Source organism: Oncorhynchus tshawytscha, linkage group LG27 (genome assembly GCF_018296145.1).
Source record: "Oncorhynchus tshawytscha isolate Ot180627B linkage group LG27, Otsh_v2.0, whole genome shotgun sequence".
Lineage (NCBI taxonomy): Eukaryota > Metazoa > Chordata > Actinopteri > Salmoniformes > Salmonidae > Oncorhynchus > Oncorhynchus tshawytscha.
This window is the reverse complement of record NC_056455.1, coordinates 2211516-2236019: the sequence shown is the minus strand read 5'-3', so window position 1 is coordinate 2236019 and position 24504 is coordinate 2211516. Positions and strand designations below refer to the sequence as shown.

Genomic DNA, 24504 nt, shown 5'->3' with positions numbered 1-24504 from the left:
TCGACGTCGGCAACCTTCCGTCCCTGCTCTGGATTGAGCAGGGCTGCTTCATCTGTCAGAGGCACCATCCTGTGAAGCATGGGAGTGGGGTTTCTCCATCTGTCAGAGGCACCATCCTGTGAAGCATGGGAGTGGGGTTTCTCCATCTGTCAGAGGCACCATCCTGTGAAGCATGGGAGTGGGGTTTCTCCATCTGTCAGAGGCACCATCCTGTGAAGCATGGGAGTGGGGTTTCTCCATCTGTCAGAGGCACCATCCTGTGAAGCATGGGAGTGGGGTTTCTCCATCTGTCAGAGGCACCATCCTGTGAAGCATGGGAGTGGGGTTTCTCCATCTGCCAGAGGCACCATCCTGTAAAGCATGGGAGTGTGGTTTCTCCATCTGTCAGAGGCACCATCCTGTGAAGCATGGGAAAGGTTTCTCCATCCGTCAGAGGCACCATCCTGTGAAGCATGGGAGTGGGGTTTCTCCATCTGTCAGAGGCACCATCCTGTGAAGCATGGGAGTGGGGTTTCTCCATCTGTCAGAGGCACCATCCTGTGAAGCATGGGAGTGGGGTTTCTCCATCTGTCAGAGGCACCATCCTGTGAAGCATGGGAGTGGGGTTTCTCCATCTGTCAGAGGCACCATCCTGTGACGCATGGGAGTGGGGTTTCTCCATCTGTCAGAGGCACCATCCTGTGAAGCATGGGAGTGGGGTTTCTCCATCTGTCAGAGGCACCATCCTGTGAAGCATGGGAGTGGGGTTTCTCCATCTGTCAGAGGCACCATCCTGTGAAGCATGGGAGTGGGTGGATTTTCTCGTCTTTCTCGCCAGCCGTGATTTTGGGCAGCTCCATGGTAAGAAATGTGACTCTCCCTGGTGCAAAAACAATGACCTATCCCGGAGCTTGTGTAAATGACATTACTAAGCTCCCGTATGTACTACACCAGGACATGGACATCGATTCCATCATAGTCCATGTGGGTTTTAATGACATTATGAAGGGCAGCTCTGGACAGTTGAAACTGGATTTCAAAGGGCTGATTGACTTTGCTTGACTCTAATAAAAGACCCATCATATCTGGTCATGTGCCCTCTCTGAATTGTGGCATTGAATGCTTTAGCCGGATTCTTTCTCTTCACAACTGGCTACGTGATTATTGCAGTTCAATGGGTGTAACTTTTGTTGACAATTTCGATACCTTTTGTAAACAAAACACGTTTTATAAGGAGGATGGGATCCACCTAAATCATTTGGGTTCAGTTAATTCCTACCATTGTGTCGCTGAGTCATCATAATGCTTTAGCAAATGCACATTATACCAGGGGCATTGGTAGACACAATGTAAGTAACCTAATTGAGGTCCCTCTGACTGCCCTGAATGGCTCTGCTGATCCTGCAGCTATTGTATGTAGCAAGCATGTGCCTATGAACCAGATGTTTGCTGTTAGCACTGAGGCTGTGTGCCCTAGTAGGAAGTCCACTGTGTGCAGCTCACCCTCCACTAACATAAATAACATGAGAATATCTACCTCTGCTAAGCTTCCCAGGGCGGCAGGGAAGGTTGCGAGTTCAAACCCCCGAGCTGACAAGGTACAAATCTGTCGTTCTGCCCCTGAACAGGCAGTTAACCCACTGTTCCCAGGCCGTCATTGAAAATAAGAATGTGTTCTTAACTGACTTGCCTGGTTAAATAAAGGTCAAATAAAAAAATACATTTAAAAAAAAAAAAGCAATGGAAACAAGCAATATTCCCAGAAAAGTGCTCAAAATAGCCCATGTTAACATAAGTAGCTTAAGAAACAAGGTTCATTCAAATGAATAACTTGCTAGTTGCTCAGAAATGCACATTGACAATACCTTTCATGATACAGTGGTAGCGATACAAGGTTATAACATTTACAGAAAATACAAATGCCAGTGGTGGAGGTGTTGCTGTTTATATTCAGAACCACATTCCTGTAAAGATTAGAGAGGATCTCATGTTAAATACTGTTGAAGTAATATGGCTACAGGTTCATTTGCCTCACCTAAAGCCCATTCTTGTGGGAAGCTGCTATAGACCACCAAGTGCTTACAGTCAGTATCTGGATAACATGTGTGGAATGCTTGATCGTTTATGTGATATCAACAGAGAGGTTTCATCATGCTGGCCACTCAAAAAAAGCTTCAAACTGTAACTAGTGCCTGCAACCTGGTTCAGGTTATCAGTCAACCTACCAGGGTAGTTACAAACAGCACGGGAAAGAAATCATCAACATGCATTAATCACAACTTTACTAATGCTGTAGAAATGTGCTTGAAAGGAGTATCCAGATCCATCAGATGTAGAGATCGCAATATAGTAGCCATATCTAGGAAAACCAGTTCCAAAGGCTGGGCCTAATGTAGTCTATAAGAGGTCATACATTAAGTTTTGTAGTGATTCCTGTGTTGTTGATGTAAAGAATATTTGTTAGTTTGTGGTGTGTAATGAGGAGCAAACAGATGTTGTACTTGACACATTTATGAAATTGCTTATTCCAGTTGCTAATAAGCATGCACCCATTAATGCAATGACAAAAAATTGTATGGTTGAGAGGGATGAGGCTAAATAAATTGCCAGTAAGTCTGGCTGCACAACCGATTGGCAAACATACTGCAAATTGAGAAATCATGTGACAAAACAAAAAAACGACACCATGAAACAAACATAAATGACATAAAGAATGATAGTAAAAAGCTATAAAGCACCTTAAATGAAATTTTGGAAAAAAAGTCAAACTCAGCTCCATCATTCATTGAATCATATGGCTAATTCATCACAAAACCAACTGATATTGTCAACTGCTTTAATTTTTTTTCATTGGCAAGATTAGCAAACTTAGTCATGACATGCCAGCAACAAACGCTGACCCTAAACTTCCAAGTATATCTGACCTAATTATGAAAGGCAAGCATTGTAATTTGGAATTGTGAGTGTGGAAAAATTATTGTTGTCTACCAAAAATGACAAGCCACCGGAGTCTGACCGTTTAGGTGGAAAATTACTGAGGATAATAGCGGACGATATTGCTACTCCTATTTTCCATATTTTCAATTCAAGCCTACTGGAAAGTGTGTGCCCCCAGACCTGGAGGGAAGCTAAAGTCATTCTGCTACCTAAGAATAGTACAGCCCCCTGTACTGGCTCAAATAACCGACCAATCAGCCTGTTACCAACCCTTAGTAAAGTTTTGGAAAAAATTGTGTTTGCTCCTCATTACACACCGCAAACCAACAAATATTATTTACATCAACAACATAGGAATCACTACAAAACTTAATGTATGACCTCTTATACACTACATTAGGCCCAGCCTTTGGAACTTTGGTTTTCCTGGATATGGCTACTATATTGTGATCAATACATCTGATGGATCTGGGTACTGCTTTCAAGCACGTTTCTGCAGCATTAGTAAAGATGTGATTAATACATGTTTACTGCCTTAATTTTGCCAGACCCCAGGAAGTGTAGCTGCTGCTTTGGCAGGAGCTAATGGGGATCTATAATAAATACAAATACACACACATCATACACACTCTGCATATAGTAAGCATGTAACTCATCTTGGCCCTCTGTGCTCCCTGTCTCACCATGTCATACTTTTTTGGTTACTACTTGATTCCATATGTGTTATTTCATGGTTTTGTTGAAAATAGTAAAAATAAGTTGTTCTAAAACTTTTAGGTAGTGTACCTAGACACACACTATATATATGCACACAAACACACATGTTTTCACTGCACTACAAGGTTGTGGTCACATGTAATTTCCTGAAGGCATCAGTTCATAAGTGGAGAGGGGCTGGATTGGAGTTAGTGGGGGGTCGGGAGGGGCAGAGAAATGCATTTCCTATTGTCTGTCCATGGGGGGGATGGTTTGGAGGTAGCAGGCAGGATGCATGTCTCATTGCCTGCATCATGAAGTCGTAAAGAGGCTGTTATCGACTGGAGGACAACAGAGATGATGCCCCCTGACATCTGTTCACTACAGAGATTTTGCAGTCTCTGGAGAGAGGACTTTTAAATGGCGAGGCAGAGTAACAGCCCTGACCTCACCATACCATATTATCACCATACTGAGGGATCTCACCATACCATATTATCACCATACTGAGGGACCTCACCATACCATATTATCACCATACTAAGGGACCGATATGATATGTATTGTGCTTCGATGCTATGATTTTATTGTGATTTGATGTGCAAGATATTCCCCCGTCACTAATGATGACATCATCATCTTTGATTATCACATCCTTGATGACTACACTATGACTATAGCAATTTGAAGAGTTCTAATGTTTGTTGGCCAGTGTTATAATTATTATAGTGTGTTATAAACAGTGTAATAATACCATACCGTTCTCTCTCTGTGTCCCTGCAGTATGATGGTGTTTGGGGTGCTGACATTGATCCTGAGCTGGGCGTCTCTGGGAGCTGACCTGGCCTCTGCTGTGGTGAGTGAATTTGACTCTGAGGCCTGCGTTCCAAATGGAACCCTATACCCCAGGGGTTTCAAACATACAGCCGGATCCTGCCATCCAGAGCTACCCTCTCCAACCCTAATCTAGAGCACCTGATTCTAAAAATGTGCTGGTTGATAAACTGAACCAGGTTAGTTACAAATGGCGTTAAAGTGAAAACCTTACAGGACGTTTGCTCTCCAGGAACAGGGTTGGGGTGAAAACCTACAGGACGTTTGCTCTCCAGGAACAGGGTTGGGGTGAAAACATACAGGACGATAGCTCTCCAGGAACAGGGTTGGGATGAAAACATACAGGACGTTTGCTCTCCAGGAACAGGGTTGGGGTGAAAACATACAGGACGTTTGCTCTCCAGGAACAGGGTTAGAGTGAACACCTACAGGATGATAGCTCTCCGGGAACAGGGTTGGGGTGAAAACATACAGGACGTTTGCTCTCCAGGAACAGGGTTGGGGTGAAAACCTACAGGACGTTTGCTCTCCAGGAACAGGGTTGGGGTGAAAACATATAGGACGTTTGCTCTCCAGGAACAGGGTTGGGGTGAAAACCTACAGGACGTTTGCTCTCCAGGAACAGGGTTGGGGTGAAAACCTACAGGACGTTTGCTCTCCAGGAACAGAGTTGGAGTGAAAACCTTCAGGAGGGGGTAGCTCTCCAGGAACAGGGTTGGAGAGCCCTGATCTTAGGAATATGGTAACATATTGAAACAACTCAGGACCATGTCCAACTGTTACTGTGCTAACCAATTCTCACCATGGCTGACAGCTAAGACAAATTGCTTTCGGGCCAAGAGGGTTCACTCTCAATTTGAAAGTCTTCTTGTAGAGTGTGTGTGTGAGTCTGTACTCTGTGAGAAATCACATTAAATAGTTTTCCGGCAGAAATCCTTAGGGATATGGCTTTATATGTGCTCTGAATACGTATTCACAATGTGTTAACATGAAGCCATATTGCTTTTACATAGACGAGTATTATTGCAAGTGCATAGTACTATCAAGATGGCACCGACAGGGAGGGCTGCCTCGCTTCTAGTTCGTAGCAAACTTTGCAGTATTTCGTTTTTTTATGTATTATTTCTTACATTGTTAGCCCAGAAAATGTTACGTGTTCTTACATACAGCCAGGAAGGACTGTTGGATATCAGAGCGGTGGTAACTCACCAGCACTACCAGCATTAGAACCAGGAATACAACTTTCCCGAAGCGGATCCTTTGTTCGCACCATCCAGCGCAATTGAACTGATTCCAAAGGCTGACCCAAAACAATGTTCAATCCATGGATAATAAAGTTGACGATCTCAGTGCAAGGTTTTCTTTCCAGAGAAACATCATACAGGAACTCAAGTCCTTTTTTTCACCCAACCTAGAATACCTCACAATCAAATGCCATCCGTATTATCTCCCAAAACAATTATCTTTGGTTATAGTCATGGCCGTGTATATCCCTCCGCAAGACGATACCACAACGGCCCTCAAGGAACTTCACTGGACTTTATTCAAACTGGAAACCATATACATTAGCCTGATGCTGCATTTATTGTAGCTGGGGATTTTAACAAAGCAAATTTGAGGAAAAGGCTGCCTAAATTCTATCAGCATATCGATGCTAGTACTCGTGTTGCTTAAACACTCAACAATTGCTCCATTTTGCTCCTCCCTTCTTATAGGCAGAAACTCCAACAGAAACCTGTGCTAAGGACTATTCAATGCAGGTCTGACCCATCGGAATCCACACTTCAAGATTGTTTTGATCACACGGACTGGGATATGTTCCAGGTAGCCTCCGAGAATAATATTGATGAATACATTGAGACGGTGACTGAGTTTATCAGGATGTGTATAAGAGATGTTGTACCCACTGTGACTGTTAAAACCTACCCTAACCAGAAACTGTGGATAGATGGTAGCATTCGCGCACAACTGAAAGCGCGAACCACCACATTTAACCATGGCAAGGTGACTGGGAATATGGCAAACAGAGTAGCCATATATACAAACAGAGTAGTCATTCCCCCTGCAAGGCAATCAAACAGGCAAAACATCAGTATAGAGACAAAGTGGAGTCTCAGTTCAATGGCTCAGACACGAAACGTATGTGGCAGGGTCTACAGACAACCACGGACTACAAAAGGAAAACCAGCTACTTCGCGGACACCAACGTCTTGCTTCCAGACATTCTAAACACGTTATTTGCCCGCTTTGAGGATAGCACAGTGCCACTGATGTGGCCCGCTACCAAGGACTGTGGGCTCTCCTTCTCCCGGTCCGACGTGAGTAAGACATTTAAGCATGTCAACACTTGTCGGCCCAGACGGCATCACGAGCTGCGTCCTCAAAGCATGTGAAGACCAGCTGGCTGGTGTGTTTACGGACATATTCAATCTCTCCCTATCCCAGTCTTCTGTCCCCACATACTTCAAGATAGCCACCATTGTTCCTGTACGCAAGAATGCAAAGGTAACCGAACTAAATGACTATTGCCCCGTAGCACTCACCTCTGTCATCATGAAGTGCTTTGAGAGACTAGTCAAGGATCATATCACCTCCACCTTGCCTGTCACCCTAGACCCACTTCAATTTCTTACCGCCCCAATAGGTCCACAGACGATGCAATCGGCATCACACTGCACACTGCCCTATTCCATATGGACAAGAGGAATACCTATGTAAGAATGCTGTTTGTTGACTATAGCTCGGCATTCAACACCATAGTACCCTCCAAACTCGTCATTAAGCTCGAGACCCCGGGTCTGAATACCGCCCTGTGCAATTGGGTCCTGGACGTCCTGACGGGCCGCCCCCCAGGTGGTGAAGATAGGAAACAACACCTCCACTTCGCTGATCGTCAACACTGGGGCCCCACAAGGGTGCGTGCTCAGACCCTTCCATACTCCCTGTTCACCCCTGAGTGCGTGGCCAAGCATGCCTCCAACACAATCATCAAGTTTGCAGACGACACAACAGTAGTAGGCTTGATTACCAACAACGACGAGACAGCCTACAGGGAGGAGGTGAGGGCTCTGGGAGTGTGGTGCCAGGAAAATAACCTCTCACTCAACGTCAACAAAACAAAGGAGATGATCATGGACTTCCGGAAACAGCAGAGGGAGCACCTCCCTATCCACATCGACAGGACAGCAGTGGAGAAGGTGGAAAGTTTTAACTTCCTCGGCATACACATTACTGACCAACTGAAGTGGTCCACCCACACAGGCAGCGTGGTGAAGAAGGTCCATCAGCGCCTCTTCAACCTTAGAAGGCTGAAGAAATGTGGCTTTTCACCTAAAGCCCTCACAAACTTTTACAGAGGCACAATTGAGATCATCCTGTCGGGCTGTATCACCGCCTGGTACAGCAACTGCACCTCCCACACCCGCAGGGCTCTCCAGAGGGTGGTGCGGTCTGCACAACGCATCACCGGGGGGAAACTACCTGCCCTCCAGGACACCTACGGCACCCGATGTCACAGGAGGCTATCAACCAAGGCTATCAACCACCCGAGCCACTGCCTGTTCACCCGCTGTCATTCAGAAAGCGAGGTCAGTACAGGTGCATCAAAGCTGGGACCGAGAGACTGAAAAACAGCTTCTATCTCAAGGCCATCAAACTGTTAAATTGCCATCACTAGCACAGAGAGGCTGCTGCCTATATACATAGATTTGAAATCATTGGCCACTTTAGTAAATGGAACACTAGTCACTTTAATAATGTTTACATATCTTGTTATGCATATCTTACACTCATCTCATATGTATATACTGTATTCTATACTGTTCTACTCTATCTTAGTCTATGTTTCTCTGACATTGCTTGCCCATATATTTATATATTCTTAATTCCATTCCTTTACCTAGATTTGTGTGTATTAGGTATATGTTGTGAAATTGTTAGATATTACTTGTTAAATATGGCTGCACTGTCGGAACTAGAAGCACAATCATTTCGCTACACCCGCAATAACATCTGCTAAACACGTGTATGTGACCAATACATTTTGATTTGATTTGAATGGAGAGGGTATTTTCTCAACCAACATTTCTTACCCCTTACTGCTGTCTGAAAAACATGTGATTGGATGTCTGTCTTGAGTCAGATTCAACTCGGTATGACAAACACTGAGGAGTTGGAGACAGAAAAGAGGCTGCTGGAAAAGGAGAAAGAGCGAGTTTTTTGGACCCCTTTTGATTTCAATGAAACTTTCCATACATATTTTCCCATGGTAGAAGTGGTCAGAAAGTAACTTTTGGACCAGAATGCCAAAGCATTCAGGAGATAGAGGTGCTCAAAACTGGCCCATTTTGCCTACACCACCCTATCATGACACATCCATGTCTTTTATAACTGGAAAAGATAAACAGATGAGTTTGATATCATTTAAAAGCTTACGAACAAGGTTGTCAAATTACTTAGTAATTTCTTTACAATAAATTGTCATTTTCTAACCTTTAACATCAATGATATTTTTGTGTATCTTTAGATTAGACCCTATTTTACATCATTTTTAGATTAGACCCTATTTTACATCATGTTTAGATTAGACCCTATTTTACATCATCTTTAAATTAGACCCTATTTTACATCATCTTTAGATTAGACCCTATTTTACATAATCTTTAGATTAGACCCTATTTTACATCATTTTTAGATTAGACCCTATTTTACATCATTTTTAGATTAGACCCTATTTTACATCATCTTTAGATTAGACCCTATTTTACATCATTTTTAGATTAGACCGTATTTTACATCATCTTTAGATTAGACCCTATTTTACATCATTTTTAGATTAGACCCTATTTTACATCATCTTTAGATTAGACCCTATTTTACATCATTTTTAGATTAGACCCTATTTTACATCATTTTTAGATTAGACCTTATTTTACATCATTTTTAGATTAGACCCTATTTTACATCATCTTTAGATTAGACCCTATTTTACATCATTTTTAGATTAGATCCTATTTTACATCATCTTTAGATTAGACCCTATTTTACATCATCTTTAGATTAGACCCTATTTTACATCATTTTTAGATTAGATCCTATTTTACATAATCTTTAGATTAGACCCTATTTTACATCATTTTTAGATTAGACCCTATTTTACATCATTTTTAGATTAGACCCTATTTTACATCATTTTTAGATTAGATCCTATTTTACATCATCTTTAGATTAGACCCTATTTTACATCATCTTTAGATTAGACCCTATTTTACATCATCTGATATGTTTGTGTTGCAACTCAATATTAGGAAGGTGTTCTTCATGTTTTGTGTTGACTGTGTATAGTTAACAGATCTGTCATCATCATTATACAACCAACTAGTCAATGATGTTCTGTCAGGGATTATGAAACGAATGATGATGATGTGTCTATCCTGGAGCATCTGAGTGCATGTGAATGATCTGTGGCTATCTTGGAGCATCTGAGTGCATGTGAATGATCTGTGTCTATCTTTGAGAATCTGAGTGCAGGTGAATGATCTGTGTCTATCTTTGAGAATCTGAGTGCAGGTGAATGATCTGTGTCTATCTTTGAGAATCTGAGTGCAGGTGAATGATCTGTGTCTATCTTTGAGAATCTGAGTGCAGGTGAATGATCTGTGTCTATCTTTGAGAATCTGAGTGCAGGTGAATGATCTGTGTCTATCTTTGAGAATCTGAGTGCAGGTGAATGATCTGTGTCTATCTTGGAGCATCTGAATGCATGTGAATGATCTGTGTCTATCTTGGAGCATCTGAATGCAGGTGAATGATCTGTGTCTATCTTGGAGCATCTGAATGCAGGTGAATGATCTGTGTCTATCTTGGAGCATCTGAATGCATGTGAATCTATGTTACTATCTTGAAACATCTGAATGCTGAATCTTTCTAACTTGGAGCATCTGAATGCATTTAAATCTCTGTCCTTAGTACAGGAAGAGGGGTATTTCAAATGCATAGATGCTGCTGAGTCACCACATGCTTAAGGCTCATCGTGTTCCCTTTTTCTTCAGTTCGTTTGTTGTGGTTGCCGCCCCCCCGATTTGACTTGGGGCTGTGGATCATGGAAAGTTGTCCCCCCTGTTTTGACTTGGGGCTGTGGATCATGGAAAGTTGTTCTGCCCCTGTTTTGACTTGGGGCTGTGGATCATGGAAAGTTGTCCCCCCTGTTTTGACTTGGGGCTGTGGATCATGGAAAGTTGTCCCCCCTGTTTTGACTTGGGGCTGTGGATCATGGAAAGTTGTACTGCCCCTGTTTTGACTTGGGGCTGTGGATCATGGATAATGCATAGTGTATAAGCCAGAGGGGTTAGCTGCAGGCCACGACAGAACGGAAAGATTCCATGTCAATATTGCACATTTTATTTTACACTGTAGTTGAGACTTAAATGCTGGGTTTGATTACACACACACACACACACACACACACACACACACACACACACACACACACACACACACACACACACACACACACACTCTGTATCTGGCCTAAAAGCACAGGCCTGGTTTGATTAGAGGTAAACCGAGGTCAGGATGTTTGGAACAAATCACAGGGTGTTCTGTGGTGTACCACTTCCTGCTTCTGCACCAATCTCACCTCTTGTTTGGTCCAAGATGGTAATATAGATTCCTTCCACCTTCCATATCTTGGGTTAGAACAGTGCATTGATGATGGATATGTAACGTGTCAGAGTAGGAGTGCTGATCTAGGATCAGCCTTTAAGTATCTACTCTATTACTCTGTGCCTGGGAGCTAACATTCTCACGCCTGACAATGGCAAGATAGATAATTACTAATGTACATTAACAATTAGGCTGTTAGGGTTGCTACTGTCAACACAGTGGATTAGCCACCATTAACCTTGTGTGGGTGGGTGGGTGTGGGTGGGTGGTGACTGCCAGAATAATCATCCAGGACCATAATAAAGGACAGGTGTGGTGCTTACCAATAAACCAACAGTAACTGGTAGTCACTACGGTGTGACAGAGATTGCATTGTATTTAGAGGAAGCAGCGATCTCATTAGAAAGCTGTGAGCTGCTGTGTCCAGGCTGCATGGTGTGGCCCAGTTAAATGAGCTGTGTGTGTGCTGTTGTTGGGATATTGTTGTGATGCTTTAATGAAGGGAGACTGCTGCCATTTGAAGGGGGAAAAAACACTGACATTTGCAAGATGGCTGCAGCTTCACGGCTTCAGGCCGGGGCACATAATAAATTAATGCATAATGAATTCCTTCACAAGAATAATTATAGTTGGAGCAGAGCAGCCGGTATGAAGGGCACACACACACACACACACACACACACACACACACACACACACACAATATTCTTTATGGAACAATGTAGTCACAAACAGAGGCTCATTAGTTGAACCTGTACGTATTCTTATTAAATCCAAGAGTTATTTAATATTCAACGAACAGTTTGTTTGTGCGCGTGTGTGTGGCATGCATACATGTGTTTTTAAAATCTACTTTGACATTAGTTTAGCCTTTTCTTCTTATGTTCAGAGCACCAGTGACTTCTGTGTGACCCCAGAGAAGTTCATCATGAACCAGACCAAGGACCTAATCAGTTCTGGTGAGTTAAAGACAAATTATGCTGTTAATGTCACTTTGATGAAGCTGTAATTTCAAGATGATTTAAACCCACCTCTGGCTGTAATCACATTCTACTTAAAGAGATGTTATTGCTGAGTCTTTCTGACTTGTTGTTGGTGTCTCCTGTTCTCTGCAGAGATAGTGCATTACTACCTGTACTGCAGCCAGGCCCTCCGCAACCCATTCCAGCAGGTACTACTCATCAGCACCAGCACCAGTTCAATGATAACTGTTTTGACCTCTGTCTCCCTGTTTCTCTCTCTTTTTTTCCCACCCTCCCTCCCTCCCTCTCTCTCTCATGGGGTTCAATAAGGTCTCGAAGCTTCTCAGGAGGAGAGGAGGAGGTTTTTAGATCAGGGTGTCAGGCAGTGAGAGGCAGTGAGAAGTAGTCTTTCTCTCTCCAGCCTCAGCTAGCTCCATAACCCAGTGGACTTCAGCTCCTATTATGCTGTGCTTGTAGACATGCCCCTCAGGATCAATACGCTGTGCTTGTAGACATGATGCCCCTAAGGATCAATGGAATGCAGTAACAGAGTGCAGGTAAGCGTGACCCAGTCTGATAACCAACTCAGTCAGAACACACATGAGCACAGAGATCGCTCACTGAGACACACACACACACACACACACACACACACACACACACACACACACACACACACACACACACACACACACACACTTCCCTGACTCCTTTGTCCCAGATATTTCCAGCCTACCTGTAAATTGCAACATTGTATATTTTGTAATACATTGAAGCACCTTAACATGTTATCTATTCAAGAGCATTAAACCTGTCAGTACTGTATCTTCAGTTATGCCAGCCTGCCCTTGTACCTCACTACTGTTCTTTAAGTGAGTTATTGGATTGTAGACATGCTACCGAGACAATGTTAGATGGCAGGAGATACATGATGGCTGCTGCTATGGTTGCTGGTTTGGGTAGTTCAATAACAGACTGTCTGTGTCAGTGTGCACTTACTGCACCAGTCTATTTTGTAATGGTTGGGAACACTGTTTTGATTTAGATGTTGTTTGATGATTTCAATGTTTGAGTCATACCGTTCACACTACAGCCAGCATTCTTTAGATCCATTTTAGGGCTACATTCATGAGGTTCCCAGTCTACTAGCTGTTCTGGGGTGGAGCACGCAGAGTAGACTGACCAGATTCTGGTGGATGACGGACTTGCTGTTAATGATTGGGCTTTTGTTGCCCTCTGCTGGACTAAAGCTAAACTGCCAAGCCCACTAATGTATGATAATTAATATATCCAGAGGTTGACATGTTGTTTTGTGTGTGTGTGTTTGCAGTCTCTGACCATCTTCCAGAGGTCTCTGACCACCATGCAGATACAGATACAGGGCCTGCTGCAGTTCGCTGTGCCTCTCTTCCCAACCGCCGAGGTCAGTGTTTCATTTTCCTGTGGTATAGTAAGACCGTCCGTGTAAGCATTGAATGTTATGTGCACTGAGTACTACACTTGTCTTTTCCACAGAGAGACCTACTGGGCATTCAGCACCTACTCAATTCATCAGAGGCTAGCCTCCACCAGCTAACTGCCCTACTGGACTGTAGAGGACTCAACAAGGTGCAGTCACATAGACAGACATGTTTACATCGTTGGGTAGTACACACAGTAGTACACTACTGGATACCAATGCACGGCAGCACTGACAATGTATCTAGTTCTACAGGATGGTGACTCTGCTGTGTATATATGCAATGCCAGGATTGTGGGTTGGATTCCCATGCGTCAAATGTTTGCACGACTGTTTGCATGACTCTAAGTCCGTTTGGGGGAAAAAAAACACTTTGCTAAATGGCATTTATTATTGTTATTATATGATATAATATATACACAACATGTCTCAGATAGACTGGGAACATTGTCTGCGCTCTGCTAATGTGTGTGTGTGTGTGTGTGTGTGTGTGTGTGTGTGTGTGTGTGTGTGTGTGTGTGTGCGTGTGTGTGCGTGTGTGTGTGTGCGTGTGTGTGTGTGTTTTCTTTGTCCACGCTGTAGGACTACCTGGATGCCCTGATCGGTGTGTGTTATGATGGGGTAGAGGGCCTGCTCTACCTCTGCCTCTTCTCCATCCTGGCAATTTGTGCCTTCTGTGCCATGCTGTGTGCCATCCCCCGAGCATGGACACATATCACCAGCAGGTTAGGAGGGGCCCTCCCACTGAGTCTCTTTCATTACATTTACATGACATTTGAGTAATTTAGCAGACACCCAGAGCATTGTACAATCAATGCATTCAAATAAAGTAGGTAAAACAACCACTCTCATGATCATAATCACCAGGAGAGTAAACCAGAGCTAGTAAGAATCAGTCACTCTCTTTCTCTCTATCACCCTTTTATAGAACCAGAGTGTAGATACAGTTGAAGAAGGAAGTTTACATACACTTAAGTTGGAGTCATTAAAACTCGTTTTTCAACCACTCCACTAATGTCTTTTTAACAAACTACAGTTTTGGCAAGTCAGTCAGGCAAGACATCTACTTTGTGCATGACATAAATCATTTTTCCAACAGTTGTTTACAGACAGATTATTTCACTTATAATTCACTGTATCACAATTCCAGTGGGTCAGAAGTTTACATACACTAAGTTGACTGTTCCTTTAAACAGCTTGGAAAATTCCAGAAAATGATGTCATGGCTTTAGAAGCTTCTGATAGGCTAATTGACATCATTTGAGTCAATAGGAGGTGTACCTGTGGATGTATTTCAAGGCCTACCTTCAAACTCAGTGCCTCTTTGCTTGACATCATGGGAAAATCAAAAGAAATCAGAAAGGACCTCAGAAAAAAATTGTAGACCTCCACAAGTCTGGTTCATCCTTGGGAGCAATTTCCAAACGCCTGAAGTTACCACGTTCATCTGTACAAACAATAGTACGCAAGCATAAACACCATGGGACCACTCAGCCGTCATACCGCTCAGGAAGGAGACGCGTTCTGTCTCCTAGAGATGAACATCATTTGGTGCGAAAGGTGCAAATCAATCCCAGAACAACAGCAAAGGACCTTGTGAAGATGCTGGAGGAAACAGGCACAAAAAATCTATATCCACAGTAAAACAAGGCTTATATCGCCATAACCTGAAAGGCCACTCAGTAATGAAGAAGCCACTGCTCCAAAACCGCCATAAAAAAGCCACTCTACGGTTTGTAACTGTACATGGGGACAAAGATCGTACTTTTTGGAGAAATGTCCTCTGGTCTGATGGAACAAAAATAGAACCGTTTGGCCAAAATAACCATTGTTATGTTTGGAGGAAAAAGGTAGAGGCTTGCAAGCCGAATACCACCATCCCAAGCACGAGGGTCGCAGCATCATGTTGTGGGGTTGCTTTGCTGCAGGAGGGAATGGTGCACTTCACAAAATAGATGGCTTCATGAGGAAGGAAAATTAGCTGGACATATTGAAGCAATATCTCAAGACATCAGTCAGGAAGTTGAAACTTGGCCGCAAATGGGTCTTCAAAATGGACAATGACACCAAGCATACTTCCAAAGCTGTGGCAAAATGGCTTAAGGACAACAAAGTCAAGGTATTGGAGTGGCCATCACGAAGCCCTGACCTCAATCCTATAGAAAAGTTGTGGGCAGAACTGAAAAAGCGTGTGCGAGCAAGGAAGTCCATAAACCTGATTCAGTTACACCTGCTCTGTCAGGAGGAATGGGCCAAAATTCACCTTATTAACTTATTGTTTGGAAGCTTGTGGAAGGCTACCCAAAACGTTTGACCCACGTTAAACAGTTTAAAGGCAATGCTACCAAATACTGAGTGAATGTTAACTTTTGACCCACTGGGAATGTGATGAAAGAAATAAAAGCTGAAATAAATCGTTCTCTCTACTATTATTCTGACATTTTACATTCTTAAATTAAAGTGGTGATCCTAACTGACCCAAGACAGGGAATCTTTACTAGGATTAAATGTCAGGAATTGTGAAAAACTGAGTTTAAATGTATTTGGCTATGGCAAGAACAGCTCAAATAAGCAAAGAGAAACTACAGTCCATCATAACTTTAAGACTTGAAGGACAGTTAATACGGAAAACTTCAAGAACATTCAACGTTTCTTCAAGTGCAGTCGCAATTGGACCACCACAGGAATGGGAGACCCAGAGTTACCTATGCTGCAGAGGATACGTTCATTAGAGTTACCAGCCTCGGAAATGGCAGCCCAAATAAATGCTTCACAGAGTTCAAGTAAAAGACACATCTCAACATCAGCTGTTCAGAGGAGACTGTGAATCTGGCCTTCATGGTCGAATTGCTGCAAAGAAACCACTACTAAAAGACACCAATAAGAAGAAGAGACTTGCTTGGGCCAAGAAACACAAGCAATGGACATTAAACCAGTGGAAATTTGTCCTTTGGTCTGGAATCCAAATTGGAGATGTTTGGTTCCAGCCGCCGTGTCTTTGTGAGACGTGGTGTGGGTGAATGGATGATCACTGCATGTGTTTTTCCCACCGTAAAGCATGGAGGAGGAGGTATAATGGTGTGGGGGTGCTTTGCTGGGACACGGTCAGTGATTTATTTAGAATTCAAGGCACACATAACCAGCATGGCTACAACAGCATTCTGCAACGATACACCATCCCATCTGTTTTGCGCTTAGTGGGACTATCATTTGTTTTTCAACAGGACAATGACTCAACACACCTCCTGGCTGTGTAAGGCCTATTTGACCAAGAAGAAGAGTGATGGAGTGCTGCATCAGATGACCTAGCCTCCACAATCCCCCGACCTCAACCAAATTGAGATGGTTTGGGATGAGTCGGACCACAGAGTGATGGAAAAGCAGCCAACAAGTGATCAGCATATGTGGGAACTCCAAGGCAGTTGGAAAAGCATTCCAGGTGAAGCTGGTTGAGAGAATTCCAAGAATCTGCAATGCTGTCATCAAGGCAAAGGGTGGCTATTTTAAGTATCGAAAAACCCTTTGACCGGTTGTGTGTGTTATATATATATATACACACACTACCGTTTGAGGTCACTTTGAAGTGTCCTTGTTTTCCATGAAAATATACATGAAATGAGTTGCAAAATGAATAGGAAATATAGTAAAGACGTTGAAAAGGTTATAAATAATGATTTTTAATTGATATAATAATTGTGTCCTTCAAACTTTGCTTTCGTCAAATAATCCTCCATTTGCAGCAATTACAGCCTTGCAGACCTTTGGCATTCTTCTTGTCAATTTGTTGAGGTCATCTGAAGAGATTTCACCCCATGCTTCCTGAAGCACCTCCCACAAGTTGGACTGGCTTGATGGGCACTTCTTATGTACCATGCGGTCAAGCTGCTCCCACAACAGCTCAATAGGGTTGATATCCGGTGCCTGTGCTGGCTACTCCGTTATAGACAGAATACCAGCTGACTTCTTCCTCCCCTAAATAGTTATTGCATAGTTTGGAGCTGTGCTTTGGGTCATTGTCCTGTTGTAGGAGGAAATTGGCTCCAATTAAGCTCCTTCCTCATGGTATGGCATGGCGTTGCAAAATGGAGTGATAGCATTCCTTCTTCAAGGTCCCGTTTACCACAACCAAAGTACCCCGAGACAATCACATTGCCTCCACCATGCTTGACAGATGACGTCAAGCACTCCTCCAGCATCTTTTCATTTTTTCTGCGTCTCACGAATGTTCTTTGTGATCGTCTTTTTCGATTCGTCTGTCCGTAACACTTTTTTCCAATCTTCCTCTGTCCAGTGTCTGTGTTCTTTTGCCCATCTTTTATTTTTATTGCCCAGTCTGAGATATGGCTTTTTCTTTGCAACTTTGCCTAGAAGGCCAGCATCCCGGAGTCGCCTCTTCACTGTTGACGTCGAGACTGGTGTTTTGCGTGTACTATTTAATGAGCTGCCAGTTGAGGACTTATGAGGCATCTGTTTCTCAAACTAGACACTCTAATGTACTTGTCCTCTTGCTCAGTTGTGCACCGGGGCCTCCCACTCCTCTTTCTATTCTGGTTAGAGCCAGTTTGCGCTGTTCTGTGAATGGAGTAGTACACAGCATTGTACGAGATCTTCAGTTTCTTGGCAATTTCTCACATGGAATAGTCTTCATTTCTCAGAACAAGAATAGACAGACGAGTTTCAGAATAAAGTGCTTTGTTTCTGGCTATTTTGAACATGTAACCAAACCCACAAATGCCGATGCTCCAGATACTCAACTAGTCTAAAGAAGCCCAGTTTTATTGCTTCTTTAATCAGAACAACAGTTTTCAGCTGTGCTAACATAATTGCAAAAGGGTTTATTAATTATCATTTAGCCTTTTAAAATTATAAACTTGGATTAGCTAACACAACGTGCCATTGGAACACAGGAGTGATTGTTGCTGATAATTGGCCTTTGTAGATATTCCATAAGAAAATCAGCCGTTTCCAGCTACAATAGTCATTTACAACATTAACAATGTCTACTCTGTATTTCTGATCAATTTTATGTTATTTTAATGGCTGAAAAATGTGCTTTTCTTTCAAAAACAAGGACATTTCTAAGTGACCCCAAACTTTTGAACAGTAGTGTACATACAGTGCATTTGGAAAGTATTCAGACCCCTTGACTTTTTTCACGTAAAAAAAATAAATCAGAAATATCACATTTTCAAATCAAATCCAATTGTATTAGTCTGGAGTATTTACATAAGTATTCAGACCTGTTACTCAGTACTTTGTTGAAGCACCGTTGGCAACGATTACAGCCTCGAGTCTTCTTGTGTATGACGCTACAAGCTTGGCACTGCTTTATTTTGGGAGTTTCTCTCATTCTTCTCTGCAGATCCTCTCAAGCTTTGTCAGGCTGGATGGGGTCACTGCACAGCTATTATCATCTCTCCGGAGATGTTAGATCGGGTTCAAGTCCAGGCTCTGGCTGGGCCACTCAAGGACATTCATAGACTTGTCCCGAAACCACTCCTCTTTACCTTGGCTGTGTGCTTAGGGCCGTATATATACATATAGAACCAGAGTGTGTACAGTACATCCGTTGTGTTTATACTGTATGTACACCTTACAAGTCACTAAATCATCTATGTTGCTTGACTCCACCCTTCTTCTCTCCAGGGAGCGTGATTATGACGATATAGACGAGGGTGACCCGTTTAACCCTCAGGCCAGACGCATGACGACCCACGACTCCAACCATGCCACCAACATGCACAGCTTCTGCAGCTACAGCAGCAGTGTGGGCAGCCAGAGCAGCCTTCACCCGCCTGCCGCCCAGGCTGCCCAGACTGTGTCCAACGCACCCGTCTCAGAGTACATGTGAGTCCAGCCCTGGCCTGGTTTTGACTGTATGGTAATGCACAGTCTAGTATGCTATACGTATGAACATACTGAAGCTAAAGTAAAGCTAACTGTAAACTGTAAGGATCATGCTCGCTAAGAAGGCATACTGGCCCAGATTGATATGTTACTGGCTAGATTTTTGGTGATTGGGAATGTTTGTTTAGCAGACACTTTCTCTCTCTCCCTCTCTTTCTCCCTCCTCAGGAACCAGTCAGCGTTGTTCGGGGGAAACCCGCGGTACGAGAACGTTCCTCTGATCGGGAGAGGCTCTCCGCCCCCCTCGGTACGTTGGGTCCCAGAGGCCAAGTCCTTTTTATGATGTCACTCATGGTTGGGGTCAATTCCAATGAGGAGAATTGAAATTTACATTTCAGAATGCTTCCTGAATTGACTAAATTGAAATTGAATTGACCCCAACCCGGATGCCACTCTCCCACATACTATCAAGTCAATCAGCATTGTAATACTGATCTTTCTCTCACCACCATTTCTGTTATGTTATTTAATTCGGATTCAGTGACCCGCTAGGACTTTTTTCTGCATCTATTTTCTGTTTGTAGTGTCAACTCTGGTAAAGAGTTCCCCCATATGATGCTCTACATGATGCCTTCCTTAACTTGTTCAAGTCAGTGTTACTTTGAAGTTGTTTAAATGGTTGTTGTAGTTGATTTCTCACGAGTTATGACGTGACAGTTTTTCACAAGATATGACATCCACATGATAACATATTTCCACTTAGGATTTTGATCATGATCATCAGTTTGATCACATATCAAATCAAAGTTTGATTAGGGACGTATCAGTATCAGAGAGAACTCTGCTAACGTTGTGCCTTTACCTGTCTGTCTAACATAGGTGTAGATTGTGACTCTTTACAGAGGGAATAGGACAGTGAGAGAGAAGTTTAACATAGATATACTGTAGTGTACATGTCCATGCATTTAAGATGAGATGGAAGCGTGTTATTTAGACCAATGCCCAGGGGAAGATCTCACAGGTGTCAGTCCATAGTTGGTAACTTTACTTCTCTCTAAAGGTCAGTCTCTCTCTCTCTCTCGCTCTCTGTCTCTGGTCCTCATGATAAATGCACCTTGTAATGGCAGCTATTTAGATCAATTATCCTCTCCTGTCTTCTGTCAAAGGCCTGCTGTGCCTAATGGAATTTCATGAAGAGACATATCTTATGCATCGCATATATTATGGGTTTCTGAGCCTGTTTACATCTACTGTAGCTGCCTGCCATCCTTCCCATGGGAAGATGTATTTGTAGTTGACTGAATGTAAGGTTTATTACCTTTAGACTAATGCTGAGTCCCAAATGGCACCCATATGGCTCCTGTCACAAGCAGTGGACTATATTGGGAATAGGGTTCCATTTGGGATGCATGACTGAGTTGTATACCGTATCTACCTCGGTGTTTTCCCCTGCCCTCTCTCTCTACTACCAGTCTCTAGCCAAGAAGCTGTGATGATCTCACTGGTAATGTCATGTGGTGTCCTCTGGACATACCTACCTTCTACGGGGCGTGGCACTCTACTTTTTCAGCTAACAGCTTCTTTTATATTGTTTATTTGTTTGTTCGTTGTTTATATGTTTGTTTGTATTTGATTTCTTTCTTCTTTTTTTAATCAACTTTTGGAGGTATACACTCAGCAATTTAGAAACGGAGTAAGTCGTTTTCTGCTCCTCTTTGGACCTCTCTGTTGTCTGAAGGATAAGATAGACTCCCAGTTGCTTTTCCCCCTGCCTTCGTTTCAAATCATAAAATGTTAATTCATCTCCATTTTCATTTTGGTACTGCATTTTCTATTTCACATCTGGCATGGCTTTGAACTACCAACCTTACTGTTCAGGACATCATCATCATGACATCATTATCATCACCGTCATCATTCCAGTTGTATGTTTGACCCAGTCAGGTCTGTCTCCCCCCGCTGGTGGGATTGTGGTGGTGTCACCTATCCTCACATCTCCCTGGGTTGGGACATTCAGAGACAGATCGGCAGTCCTATGTGTGCATGGCGTAAACCTTTCCTTCCCGGTATTCCCCCTGTTTCACCTACTGTCTGAGAAGGCTTGGTCCATAAGGAGGGGCCTACGGTGTTGTCTGACTCCCAGTCCCCTCAACTGTTTTGTTAGAATGCTTGCATTAGGCACCCTATTGTCTTCCCTACCTCCCCTTTCTTCCTGTCTAGCTGGCTAAATACTGTTCTGAAAGAGTCCTGTGTTCTTCTATACTGTTGTCATTCTCTATACGTTACCTGGTGTTGTCTCTAATTGTGTGTCCTGTGACATTCTGTTTCCCACAGTACTCCCCCAGCATGAGGGCTACATACCTGTCCATGACTGAGGACCAGATCAGACACTTTGGGAATGATTTCCAGGCATAGAGCTGCTCCTCCCTCCCTCCTCCTCTTTAATCTCTGCTATCTCCAAGAGGGTTCTCATACAGGCAAACACACATACACACACAACTACTCCAGAAGTGTGTGACTTTGTGGCTGCTACACAGACCCACTTCTCGTCCAACTCCCTGGACTGGACCAAGGCCTGATATGAGGAAAGGTGTGACACACACAGTTGTCACATCCCAAACCCCAGAGCCAAGTGTCTATGTCTTAGTCACCATGACTCCAGCCCATAGAATTAGAATGATTCTATTATGTGATTCTATTCAATCTATTTCAGTTCTCCCTTGCTGTCTCCAGAGAATGCAGCAATGTAAAGCCCTACTATTCCACTTCCACATTGCATGTTGTGTCCACTGTCTGAAGGTATAGTCAAAAGAAATTCTGCTAAAGTTCTCTTGGAAATAACACCAAACTTTTCTAATAGCTTTAGATTTAAATATTTCGGTTTGTCTGCAGCATTTGTTTTAGGCAAGACCTTTGAAAATGTAAGAAAGAGAAATTATATATATTTTTTATTTTCATTTCATTTGACCTATAACATCAAACTTACAACATGTCCTTAGGCCACCAATTCAGTATGTGAGTCCTCATATTTCCCAGCTCTTTGTGTAGTAGTAGTGTTGAAAAAAAATGGTAAAATGGAAATTGTCATAATAATGATTTCTTTTAAAAACGCTAGCTTGATTCATTCACTCTGACGAGACAATAGCAACTTTTACAGGAAATTGCTTTTATAATGATCTATTGTTCAGATACTAATGATATGATTAGTCTATTTTGAAATTAAACTTCTTCTAAAACATATGTTAAGAATGGAAGCATGTTTTTGTGCCTATAACCACTCCCTATTCACCTAAACAGATGTTCTATAATAGCTACTGTAGGTCTATGACTGTTAACTCAAAAGGAGGGACCATACTATGACTGTTGATACCTGATACTCCAACACATTTGTATTTGTTTAAATTGGCCAGGAACAAGTACATCAGAAATGACATTCACACTCTTAGAACTGGGAAGTGTCTACTGTCAAAGGGTCCTCCCATTTCCTACACGGCTACAAACGACACATACTATATATGCCATAATAGTAGTTATATGTTTCCACATACACCTCAGACCTAAACATTGTGAAGCACAAACCTAACCCTGACTGTATGGTAGGGCCTGGGATAGTGGCCCTACACCATGCCCTCCCTACACTATGCCCTCTCTACACTATGCCCTCCCTACACTATGCCCTCCCTACACTATGCCCTCCCTACACTATGCCCTCCCTACACCATGCCCTCTCTACACTATGCCCTCCCTACACCATGCCCTCTCTACACTATCCCCTCCCTACACCATGCCCTCCCTACACTATCCCCTCCCTAAACTATGCCCTCCCAACACTATGCCCTCCCAACACTATCCCCTCCCTACACTATGCCCTCCCAACACTATGCCCTCCCAACACTATGCCCTCCCAACACTATGCCCTCCCAACACTATGCCCTCCCAACACTATGCCCTCCCTAAACTATGCCCTCCCAACACTATGCCCTCCCAACACTATGCCCTCCCAACACTATGCCCTCCCAACACTATGCCCTCCCAACACTATGCCCTCCCAACACTATCCCCTCCCTACACTATGCCCTCCCAACACTATGCCCTCCCAACACTATGCCCTCCCAACACTATGCCCTCCCAACACTATGCCCTCCCTACACTATGCCCTCCCAACACTATGCCCTCCCAACACTATGCCCTCCCAACACTATCCCCTCCCTACACTATGCCCTCCCAACACTATGCCCTCCCAACACTATGCCCTCCCAACACTATGCCCTCCCAACACTATGCCCTCCCAACACTATGCCCTCCCAACACTATCCCCTCCCTACACTATGCCCTCCCAACACTATGCCCTCCCAACACTATGCCCTCCCAACACTATGCCCTCCCTACACTATGCCCCCCTACACTATGCCCTCCCTACACTATGCCCTCCCTACACTATGCCCTCCCTACACTATGCCCTCCCAACACTATGCCCTCCCTACACTATACAGATACCCCTCTGTGTTGCATGCTCTTCTCCATTCAGAAAGTCCTGCACAGTGTCTGACACAGGATTTTATGTTTTGAGCCATCATTTGAACAGACTAAGACTGTTATTTTGGACTACCGGTATTCGTATTTTCTTTTATGGTTGTCCCAATGTGCCACGGGTTGTGTTTTAAACCAATAAAGCCCTTGGGAGCTGCTCTGCCACAATATCAGATATTTTTTCAGAGGCCATTGTTATATGATGGCATTCAGTTGTATGTATATTGTAATAAAAACATATAAACTTGAGTTTTGGTCATGACTTGGAAATTGCTGAAAACTATCATGGCGGGAGAAATTGTGTTCAGATATCAGTTTTAACCTGATTAATGATAATTGTCTTCCATTTTGAGAAACATAGTCATACTCTTAATGAACATTCTGTTTTCATCTTTTGTCAGTTCATGTTTAATTCTGTAGGGTTTTGTTATGTTATTTTATGTTTATTTTTCAGTTTGAGTCCATGTGAAGTAGCACTGTCTTCAACCATTGAGAGTGATGATTGATTTCTATGTATCCTCAGAGATGGGGTGTCATTGTAAGTTAATAAAATACTTTTGTGTAGCTAGTATTCTCATGTGTTTGGTGTATCTTCAT

The 24504-nt window shown here is 43.1% G+C and overlaps 1 protein-coding gene across 3 annotated transcripts in view; it reads left to right on the top strand.

Moving 5' to 3' along the window:
• The window catches only part of LOC112259288 (protein tweety homolog 2-like), a 117915-nt gene extending 93437 nt beyond the window's left edge, over nucleotides 1–24478 (top strand). For 2 of the 3 annotated variants that reach the window (XM_042307213.1, XM_042307215.1), the window contains 10 exons: nucleotides 4396–4468; nucleotides 11999–12068; nucleotides 12225–12280; nucleotides 13402–13494; nucleotides 13587–13679; nucleotides 14113–14255; nucleotides 19177–19377; nucleotides 19606–19684; nucleotides 21044–21070; nucleotides 21712–24478. In XM_042307213.1, the coding sequence (XP_042163147.1) occupies nucleotides 4396–4468; nucleotides 11999–12068; nucleotides 12225–12280; nucleotides 13402–13494; nucleotides 13587–13679; nucleotides 14113–14255; nucleotides 19177–19377; nucleotides 19606–19684; nucleotides 21044–21070; nucleotides 21712–21792 (916 nt within the window). In that variant the 3' untranslated portion in view covers nucleotides 21793–24478. The remainder of the gene's footprint in view (nucleotides 1–4395; nucleotides 4469–11998; nucleotides 12069–12224; nucleotides 12281–13401; nucleotides 13495–13586; nucleotides 13680–14112; nucleotides 14256–19176; nucleotides 19378–19605; nucleotides 19685–21043; nucleotides 21071–21711) is intronic. The other variant, XM_042307214.1, reaches the window with a different exon arrangement.
• Nucleotides 24479–24504: the final 26 nt, after the last annotated feature.